The sequence below is a fragment of the Sinocyclocheilus anshuiensis genome, unplaced genomic scaffold (genome assembly GCF_001515605.1).
Source record: "Sinocyclocheilus anshuiensis isolate Anshui unplaced genomic scaffold, SAMN03320099.WGS_v1.1 scaffold194, whole genome shotgun sequence".
NCBI lineage: Eukaryota > Metazoa > Chordata > Actinopteri > Cypriniformes > Cyprinidae > Sinocyclocheilus > Sinocyclocheilus anshuiensis.
Window position 1 is genome coordinate 2,036,048 of NW_015546074.1, and position 11,817 is coordinate 2,047,864.

Here is an 11,817-nt window from a genome sequence, read left to right on the forward strand (position 1 = left end):
TAAACTACTTCAGTCTGTGTGCATTGAATTTATTTAATACACGAGTTTCACAATTTGAGTTGAATTACTAAAATAAATGAACTTTTCCACGACATTCTAATTTATTGAGATGCACCTGTACATACAGTATAATCACATATTCTCTATAGCATATCTCAACTGCTTGATTGCATGTATTGTTGCAAATCGTTATAAGACACTCTAGAACAGACTATTTTGTTAAGCGACAATGAATAGCAAAGGAAGAATCCGGAACCGGCTCTCTTGTCTGTGTACTCTTGTATTTGGTTGTTTGATAACCACCGATGCAGTATATACAAATCTAAACAGCTCTTTGAAAACATGTAAATACTGTTTTACTTCCTTTATGCTCCACGACAAGTGGGGTCGGAAACGGAAATTTGGCTGATTGGCTGTTATTATGAGTGAGTCATTAAATCGTTCTTTAAACCAGTGGTTTCCAACCCTGGTCCTGGAGGCACCCCAACACTACACGTTTTGCATGTCTCCTTAATCAAACACACCTGATTCAGGTCATCAGCTCATTAGTAGAGAGTTCAAGACCTGAAATCGGTGCGTCAGAGAAAGGAGGCATGCAAAATGTGCAGTGTTGGGGTGCCTCCAGGACCAGGGTTGGTAACCACTGCTTTAAACCAATGCATTCAAAAACACCGAATGTCAAGAATGAACAAGTTGACTGTTTCCATTCAAAGCATTGATAGATTCCGGAAACAAAATACGTTTTATTTCTGAATGAATTAGTGAGTCATTGAATTATTCATTCAACCGATTTGTTCCAAAACACTGACAAGTTTGGCTGTATTAATGAATCATTGAATCATTCAACAGATTCTCGGTAAATGTCATTTGTAAGGGTTATGGAAATTAAATCAGTGGATTAAATGAATTGATCATTTTTATCATGTTTGTTAAGGCAAGTAATACTATTATTCAGTGTTGTAGTACTCAAGACCAGATAGGACCGGACTCTTCAGGACTGTTCACCAAGACCACATTTTCATACTGAGCATTTGGACTCAGTCTTGACTCTAACTCGACACACTTTTGTGGTCTGTGCCGACTCGCGCAACTGATCTGCCACCCAGATTACCCTAGCGACTGCATATGAGTAACTCTTCAGGACTGTTCACCAAGACCAAATTTTCATACTGAGCATTTGGACTCAGTCTTGACTCTAACTCGACACATTTTGTGGTCTGTGCCGACTCGCGCAACTGATCTGCCACCCAGATTACCCTAGCGACTGCATATGAGTATGCAAAAAAAACACTCAGAACATAAAATGTAAAATTCTAGTTCACATCATAGCAGTTTATTTCAATACTCATTTGTCTCTTCCTCCTGTTCTGCTGTCTTTCAGCTCTTCTGTTGGGGGTCTCGGACTGACATAGCCTCGGCCAATCACAGCCTGAGTTAGAAGTGGCGGCCCATAGGGGGCGTGATGGCGGCCATGCCGTTCGTCAGCGAGGGAAAGTGTGTGAGCATGGAGTGGGACTTCCTACATGGGCTCCTCGCCAAACCACCCACCTTACCCTGGTGAGGACAAACACACCTTCACACAAACTTACACATCAAATACTGTTCATTTTCTTTCCCAAATTCATTTTTTTCCTTATTTATTTATGGATTATTTTCTTGTTTAAATTGATCTTTATTAATTTTTATGGTTAAATTAGATTTTAGTAATCCAAAAGCCTAATTAATTGAAATCATGATAGAATTTAACAACTTGTTAACAAAAAGTTTAACAAAAATACATTTTTTAGGGTCCCGTGAAATCTTTCTTTTTCCCCTAAAATTTTATTTTCCCCAAATTAGAATTTGTCCTTTATGGTTTAGTTACATTTTAATACTCAAAAACATATCTAATCAATTGAATTCATAACTACAAAACAAAGGTTTAATTTTAAAATTAAAACACGGAAGACAATTGTGTGAAACTCCTTAAAAAATCAATACTGTATAATAGTACTATATTTCTGTCACAGTTTCTTCCAAGTTAAGCCATATATGATATGATGATAGTTTTCTCAAATGAAATGGAGAGGTGCTGGTGAAGTGGCTCTCAGAGTAGCTCTAGAAATGAAGTTCATGTGTTCATGTCCTCATATAGTGAAATGGCAGATGCTGAAAACACCACTAGTATCACGCATGCCTGTGTAGTAGACGAAACCCCGGCACACATTCACACAGAGACACGCATAACTAGCAGACTTCAGATTTAAATAGCAGTCTTTTTACACTTTAAACTTCACAGACACTATAGTCCAAATCGCAGTTTGATTAAGTGAACAGCCCTACTTCAGATTTTTCTTCCAAAATTTGCCAAATTCTGTGACGTGTGTTTTCCACTTCATGGACATAACACACACACACACACACACACACACACACACACACACACCTTGATGCATCAAATGAACAATCTTCCCAAACACATAGCTTTCGCTCCTGCCACAGCTTAGTGTAAGCCCTTGGTTTGGATCCATTAGCAGCAGATTAACTAAGTTTTAGTAGAATTATTAATGTCTTCTCAACTGTGGAGGATATAAAACTCAACAGAATCAATGGCTCTGTATTGATTGAAACCTCCAGGGTCATCTTAGTACAACAATGAGATGTTCTTGGAGACTTTTTTACTTGAACAATGCTGTTTACACACCGAGAAATCTCACAGGGCCGAAACACCGATCTACCATGGCACATACAATTCAGTGATATATACCAGGGGTTCCCAAACTTTTTTGTCAGCCAAACCTTTAGAACCCAGTTAATGGTCACATGATATGCAAGTAAATTGATAAAATATTTAATCGTTTTTTTTTATAAGCATTTTATTTTTACACTTTAGCTGGAGTTAGTACACTCAAACCTCTTTTAGTTGTGATCGTGTCTCAGTCCACATTACATTCACACTGGTGTTATAGCAATTTTTTAAATTATAATTATAATTTCTTGAAATAATAATAATAATTATTATTTTAACTGTAATTACAAAAATGGAGATAGAAATATAGTACTATTGTAAATTACAAAGTAATGTAAAAATAATATTTGATAATAATAATACTTTTATCTAACACTAAAAGTTAATGTGTCTTAAATTCACTTTCAAAAATTAAAACTTAAGCTTTAAACATCCTCCAGCCTTTATATTGGCAGAACACTGCTGAAATGCAGTATTATGTGAATGTGTAAACAAAGCACATCTTTACGTACACTGCGTTCCCAAATGCATGTTAAACTTGCAGCACCAGCAGAATTGGAGTTTGTTGCATTTACTGTGAACCGACAAGATCTCAGACGATGAGGAAAAAACAAATCACAAGCTGCTCGCATGCCTCACTTCACTTTGAAGCATGCAGTGCATCAGACTATCCAGTTATTGAATTAAATCACAGCCTTAGATTTGATAACAACACTAAGCTTTATCACAATTATCTTGAACCCTCAGTTATTTTTTTTAATTTTACAGTGAATATAATTAATTAGTAGCTTTTCATCAACTCACAAACCCCCTGCAGTTTAAACCCAGTTAATGGTCACATGATATGCAAGTAAATTGACAAAATATTTAATCGTTTTTTTTTTATAAGCATTTTATTTTGACACTTTAGCTGGAGTTAGTACACTCAAACCTCTTTTAGTTGTGATCGTGTCTCAGTCCACATTACATTCACACTGGTGTTATAGCAATTTTTTAAATTATAATTATAATTTCTTGAAATAATAATAATAATTATTATTTTAACTGTAATTACAAAAATGGAGATAGAAATATAGTACTATTGTAAATTACAAAGTAATGTAAAAATAATATTTGATAATAATAATACTTTTATCTAACACTAAAAGTTAATGTGTCTTAAATTCACTTTCAAAAATTAAAACTTAAGCTTTAAACATCCTCCAGCCTTTATATTGGCAGAACACTGCTGAAATGCAGTATTATGTGAATGTGTAAACAAAGCACATCTTTACGTACACTGCGTTCCCAAATGCATGTTAAACTTGCAGCACCAGCAGAATTGGAGTTTGTTGCATTTACTGTGAACCGACAAGATCTCAGACGATGAGGAAAAAACAAATCACAAGCTGCTCGCATGCCTCACTTCACTTTGAAGCATGCAGTGCATCAGACTATCCAGTTATTGAATTAAATCACAGCCTTAGATTTGATAACAACACTAAGCTTTATCACAATTATCTTGAACCCTCAGTTATTTTTTTTAATTTTACAGTGAATATAATTAATTAGTAGCTTTTCATCAACTCACAAACCCCCTGCAGTTTAGTCACAAACCCCCCTTTAGGAAACCCTGATGTAGACAAACACACATAAACTATCGTTAAAATGCTGGATTACAGAAGTTTGCTGATTTACACACTCTGTCCCTTAAAACACAACACAGTCTTGTCTAAACAATTGAATTAGTCCATTTTCAATTTAAGGAACTGACTCTTTTGTGTGTGCTTTTTGGCAGTTCCCTTTCATTCTGTGGATCGCCCTCTTCACACACACACATTTTTTCCGCGCCGTCCCTCCCTCCCGTGCTCATACTGCCTTGCATCTGCAGGATGAATGAGAATCAATGTCACAGACACAGAAAGAGAGCGAGAGAGGCGCGTTCGGCTCCGTCTCGCAGCGCAGTCACAAATTGTAGAGTCGCCGTGACAACATAATTCCTCCACTCAGGCCCCATTGAGAGCGAGTCGATATCCAATCAGAGCGACAGCTACCTGGGCCTGCCTCCGAGACAACCCCTCCCTCCATTGATCCCTCAATCAAGACTGGGGCTCACCACCCAGGAGGGAGCCTGGGAAAGAAACGCAGCCATTGGATTTTGGCTGGATGCTGGTGCAGGACTTCTGATGTAAGATCAGGCCTCCTACCGGCTACAGTGAACCTGATCACAGGTCAACCATCATGCACTGAGATGCTTGGAAAAAGTGTGGAGAACAGCTGATGGGATCAAAAGAGATCCAGAGTGACAACTTGTCGCTTGCTGTCGATCTCCATTGAGGGCTATGCTGGAAAACAACATCATAAATAAATCCGGCCTGTTTTCTAAATGCATGTTATTGATCTGATAGCGAACGATTTATTCATGCATGTTTCATTTTATAACATTTTTTTCAACCATTTAATTTTTATTAATCGCAATGTTATAACTCAATCTTCTGTGAAGCGACAGCCTTCTCTCTGGTGACTGATGCAAGACTTCTCTGATCATTTTGTCTGCTTAAAACCTGCCCCTTTTTTACAGTCAACTGCAAGCTTGCATTTAGATGATCCTTCATCCAATCAACAAGCAATGAATTTCCATAGCTTTTCTTTTTTTTTTTTTTGCAGTTGGATGTTTGTCACAATACAGAAGAAAATATCTGGGGCTACTTCTGTTTCATTGCAACTTTAAAACTAATTGTAGACAACTTATTAGTAACTAATAGTAATAATTATAATTAATTAATTAATTAATAGTAATTAACTATTGGGGACTATTGAGGGTGTTTTGAAGAATCCTATTGGTTCAAAGGAAAACATGCAACTTGCATGAATTCTGTATGTTTTAATACTTACAAATGAGGCTGGAATAATGAACACTGAAACACAAAGAAAAATTAAAAAAAACTTGCATTTATATGACATTTATAAGACTTGTTGGGCGTTCACACTGACAGCGAAGATGTTTTCAATGTGAATTCAATCCCCTTTGAATGAGGGTTGCCAATTTTCAATGACATAAGTAAAAAAAAAAAACTTTTTGGTGCCAAGGACTCCCAAATATAATAATCCTTTTTTACGAACCCTATTCCTAAAATATAATATAACTTATATTTATTAAAAGGCCCTTTTGTACTGTTGAGAAAAACAGTGTCATGTAATATCATATTAGATTATATAAAAGATTAAAGGGATAATTCACCCAAAAATGAAAATGTGATGTTTATCTGCTTACCCCCAGGGCATCCAAGATGTAGGTGACTTTGTTTCTTCAGTAGAACACAAATGAAGATTTTTAACTCAAACCGTTGCAGTCTGTCAGTCATATAATGGAAGTGAATGGGAATCACGGCTTTGAGAGTCAAAAAAACATACACAAACAAAACCAAATTAAACCCTGCGGCACGTGACGATACATTGATGTGTAAAGACACGAAACGATCGGTCTGTGCAAGAAACTGAACAGTATTTATATCGTTTTTTACCTCTGATTCACCGCAATGTCCGAACTGTCCTGAGTGCATCCTAAGCGCGTTCGCGTCTTCTTCTTCTTCTTGACACTCTATCTACAATCTCAATTAGGAGTGTCAATGGTCCATTTGAGAGATAGGTGGTGGTAATGCACTTATAAGTCAGCGATCCGCCGTAAAGCAAGAAGAAGAAGAAGAAGACGCGTCTGAGAACGAATACTGTTCAGTTTCTTGCACAGACCGATCGTTTCGTGTCTTTACACATCAATGTATCGTCACGAGCCGCAGGGTTTATTTTGTTTTTTTTTTGTGTATGTTTTTTTGACTCTCAAAGCCGTGATTCACATTCACTTCCATTATAAGACTGACAGACTGCAACGGTTTGAGTTAAAAATCTTCATTTGTGTTCTACTGAAGAAACAAAGTCACCTACATCTTGGATGCCCTGGGGGTAAGCAGATACACATCAAATTTTCATTTTTGGGTGAACTATCCCTTTAAATGATTGGCTTGTATATTTTTTATTACACTAAAGCCAAAAACGCATTTTTAGAGTAATGATAGATGCTCAGTTTTCAAAATAAAAAATAAGCAGATTTGGGTCTTATTTCTTTTTATTCAAAACAAGGTTTATCCAAAAATAAATAATACAAAAATGCAGAATAAAATAGAATAAAATTATCACAATTAATCTAATCACTTCTGACCAGTATGTAAGCAGAGAGCAACTAAACATCTTTATTATTTCCTACTCTGCTAAAAGTAATGCAATATTATGCATTTGAAAGCATACCGACGAGTAACTTTGTGTTTGCCAACTATTTTGTTGGAAAGGCCTGGAGATACTAAATCTTTTTTTTTTATTATTATATATTATATTATTAGATATTCTATATTGTTATGATAAATATATAATATTATATATCGGAGTTTCTCATTTCTGGCTCGTGCCTGCAGCCAAATCGCACCCTTTATGTTATGCGGAATAAAACATCAGTGAATAATCGAACAACACTAACTTGCCTTGACTACCCTGTACATTATTATTGTCTAATCACTGTCATCCTTTCTCCTTCTATTCTCTTCTTTTCTACCCTGTCTTACTTTTTCCCAGCTTGCAGAACTTGAGGAAGGAGAAGTCGCGCAATGCAGCTCGTTCTCGGCGGGGTAAGGAGAACTTTGAGTTCTTCGAGCTGGCGAAGATGCTTCCGCTACCCGGGGCAATTACCAGCCAACTGGACAAGGCCTCCATCATCCGCCTCACCATCAGTTACCTGCACATGAGACACTTTGCCAGCCAGGGAGACCCACCCTGGAGCCCTCTACGGGAGGGAGAGAACAACTGCAACAAGGGTAAGTGTGCGCAGTGCACCTAGAAGAAGGAGTGTCAAACTCAATTCCTGGAGGGCCAGAGCCCTGCAGAGTTTAGACTCAACCCTAATTAAACACACCTGATCCAACTAATCAAGTCCTTCAGGCTTATTTGAAAACTACATGGTAAGTGTGTCGGAGCAGGGTTGGGAACAAAACTCTGCAGGGCTCAGGCCCTCCAGGAACCCCTGACCTAGAGAATGGGCGTGAATGGAATGGCATTTTACCTACTATGTGAAAAGAAAGTAGATGGACAAACTAGATCTTTTTTACACAAAACTGGAATAAAATGCGAAATAACCAGAATAATAATCCACAAATGGGGATCAAAGTAGGGCCAGAAACCTAGGAGGTCAATTTAAGTCGTATGTGTGCTGTTTTATTTTCTAATAATTTTTATTAGCAAAATTTTGGACATATATACACACACACACACACACACACACACACACACACACACACACACACAGAGATATAAAACATGAAATAAAAATGGTTCAAATAATACATAATTAATCATCTGCCAGTATAGGTGCAAGTAGTTTGAGACCAGATGCTATTTTATAATTAAACTAATCACAAACTGATAAAATTATATTTCACTTAAATTTTTAAAAATATATATTTTTTGCTTCATAATCAGGTGTTATTTTCTAATTATAACATGTTGAAAACACCTGTTTATGAAGCTATGTTGAAAAATAACTTTTTCAAAAGGTCAAAAATAACTTTTTTTTTTTTTTTTTCAAAAATAACTTTTTCATATATTTTCTCTTGTTACAAAAATTTGGGCTATATTTAGGTCTATTGTTTTTTTTGTTTTGTTTTTTTTTTCTTCTAGAGATAAACATTGAATTAAAAAAATGTATAAAATAAGATTAAATCAACAAACAAACAAATAAATAAATAACAGATAATAATAGTAATAATAGTAACAGTAATACATGTAAATTATATTAAATTATAAATTCCCACAAATTGAAAGAAAAATATTTTTGGTTATTTTAATTTTTTTTCCAATATTGCTTCGTAAAGGGGCGTATTCCTTTTTATAACATTTAAAAGAGCAAGCCTGATTGTCCACATTTTGAAGATACATTGAATACACAGTAAAGAAGATGAGCGATGGAAAATGCGGGATACTTCACTACATCTCACATATTTTGAGGCAGATTTATATGAGGCTTTCATCGACAGCATCAATCCTGACGTCGATTTGTATTTGTGGTGCCATTAACAGAGGAGATGGCTTTGAGTGAAGCTCAATCCAAACATGACAGTGGCGGCCTGTCGATGAATACAAATGCGTTATTAATTTAAATTATGAATTTAAATGCAATAGGCTATTATTGTCTTATAGGTCGCTCGCATACATCGCTTGGGATACTCTCACGTTGAAAATTGCCGGAGAAGAGAGCGATAGAGCGCTTACACATGCACATGCAGACCGACACACACACACACACACACACACACACACAGAAAAGTAACTGAGATTGCGCCACAGGAGTAATCACTCACAGTCATGCAGAGTTAAACGCAGCTCATCTGAAATAATGCCTTTGCTAGTTCACTACCAACTTATTGCAGCATACAGTATACAGATTGCAGGAGCAGAATCCACTGTCAAAGCCATCATCGGGATACATATTCCTTTCTTATGTCTCTTTTCAGAGGAGTCTCTGTCATTTGAGTTTAATTTGAGAGCAGGGTATGCTCTGTCATTCATTACATCCTCTGATAGGTTCATCTCAATTGTGAGGTGAACAATAGATCTAACAGCCAATTAGCCGCTGCCTGTGTGTGGAAGCTGGCGGGGCGAACAAAAGAGCCAGAGTCCTCGCTGAAGCTTGTTAACAAGTGGCCAGACCAAGGAAGTCTATTTCTGAGAGATGGTCTTTTTGTAGCCCGCCTGTGAGCCTCATTTATACCTGCCGCATCAAAGCCATTCATCCTGTTAAAATACCTGGGTGAATGTCTCTTTTTCTGCTCGCTGTTTTTGTCTGTCAGTCTCTGTATTCTGTTTCAAAGCCTGGTGAGCTGCCTTGCTGTCCGTAACTTACTAAGCGTTCGACAGTCAATCTAGCTGTTTAATAATGTAGTATCTACACTGCCAGCTACTATCAAAACGTGGTTAATTAGACTGTTTAAAGGAGATTTATATTTTTAAAAGTATATAAAATATATCATCTGATTATATTTTAATATATAATTAAATGATTTTATTTTTGGAGTATTTTTATTTTTATTTTTTTTTACAATTAGCATTGTTTATATGATACAAAACAGATGAATTTAAGTGGTAATTAACATAAAAAAGTACATACCGTTTCAAAGTTTGGAGTCAGTAGGATTTTTTTATGTAAGAGCTTAAAGGGTTAGTTCACCCAAAAATGAAAAATTCTGTCATTAATTACTCACCCTCGTGTTGTTCCAAACCCGTAAGACCTTCGTTCATCTTCGGAAAACAAATTAAGATATTTTTGATGAAATCTGAGGGCTCTCTGATCCCATAGACAGCAAGGTAACTACCACGTGCAAGGTCCAGAAAAGTACCAAGATGATCGACAAAGTAGTCCATGTGACATCAGTGGTTCAACTGATGATGTCATCACGCCGGATCTGGGTCAGCGCCGCCACACGCTCGCGTCATGGTACTGTCATGAACGCGCGTCCTAAGTGACGCAGTAGAGACGAAAATGTGGAAAAAAGTCGTTATTTTTGTTTTCTTTGCGCAAAAAAGTATTCTTGTAGCTTCGTAACTTTACAGTTGAACCACTGATGTCACATGGACTACTTTGTCAATCATCTTGGTACTTTTCTGGACCTTGAACGTGGTAGTTACCTTGCTGTCTATGGGAGGGTCAGAGAGCCCTCAGATTTCATCAAAAATATCTTAAATTGTGTTCCGAAGATGAACGAAGGTCTTACGGGTTTGGAACAACACGAGGGTGAGTAATTAATGACAGACTTTTCATTTTTGGGTGAACTAACCCTTTAATACTGAGCAGCACAACTGCTTTTAACATTAATGTAACATAAACAAAATTTCTTGAGCAGCCAATCAGCATATTAGAACGATTTCTGAAATATCATGTGACACTGAAAATGGGGGAAAAAAATCAGTTTTGCATCACAGGAATTGTTTAAATTTAAAAATATATATTCCTTTTTAAATTGTAACAATATCTGACAATGTTACAGTTTTTACTGTATTTGTGATCAAATAAATGCAGCCTTGGTGAGCATAAGAGACTCCTTTTAAAAAAACATGACAAAGTCTTGCTGACCCCATACCTTTGAATGGTAAATATTAAATGGTGTAATAATATAGTAATAAACAGCATAATTTAAATAAATATTTGATATACAGATGTCGAAGGGACTAACTTGGTTCATTTAATTATTCATTTAAATTAATCACACGAATGAACCACTTAAAAATAACTGTTATGCTAATGATTTAGCATCACTACATTTAGTTGGTTTCTCCCTTATGTAGACAGCACCTCATGTGACACAAACAGAGCTCGATCCTCACGAGAAGCACAGGAGACCAGACTTCCAATAGAGTTTGACGCTAGCATGTTGCTAAGCTAACAATGTTATTCTCTGATAAACATAATCACACTAAAACACTGTAAATTAGTCTATTTTTCAATATTGTGTTAACTGGCATATCTCTCAACTCGGTTCAGATCTTGAGTTTAATGTTTTCATGAAGCAAATTGCATTGTATTCTGGGATTGCCGCCTTTTGGGATGAATGTGATGCTGCCATAGAATTTGGCCGTAAGAAAGTATTTTAGAAGGCAGAATAATTATCAGAACAGACTTTGTGTCAAGAGCACTTTTATGATGCTTTAAAATGCTGTCTAGTTAGGCAGCTCAGTAGGTTTTGGAACAGAGCTAATGTCTCTCACACACCCCCTCAAACAAATGCATAGTATAACAGGATAGAAGAAAAACCACACAAAGGTTAGAAGAAATTATCTGTGTGATTTGTCATTATAGAAATTAACTATACAACGAGGAGAGCGTAATTACAAGGGTTGTCTAATTGCTATTATTAATGAGGGGAAACAACTTAGCTACAATTAGGTGTGTGTGTGTGTGTGTGTGTGTGTGTGTGTGTGTGTGTGTGTGTGTGTGTGTGTGTGTGTATCTGTGTTTGTGTAGTAGACAAACATACCTGTAAGGAAGTGAACCAGGCCAAACTATGATATAGGTG

The 11,817-nt window shown here is 36.4% G+C and overlaps 1 protein-coding gene across 1 annotated transcript in view; it reads left to right on the plus strand.

Annotated features, from left to right (window-relative positions):
- Positions 1–11,817, plus strand: part of LOC107699837 (neuronal PAS domain-containing protein 1-like) — a 52,795-nt gene that overhangs the window by 12,079 nt on the left and 28,899 nt on the right. Inside the window, exons 2-3 of the mRNA XM_016501237.1 lie at positions 1,382–1,557; positions 7,331–7,569. Of these exons, the coding sequence (XP_016356723.1) occupies positions 1,463–1,557; positions 7,331–7,569 (334 nt within the window). The 5' untranslated portion in view covers positions 1,382–1,462. The remainder of the gene's footprint in view (positions 1–1,381; positions 1,558–7,330; positions 7,570–11,817) is intronic.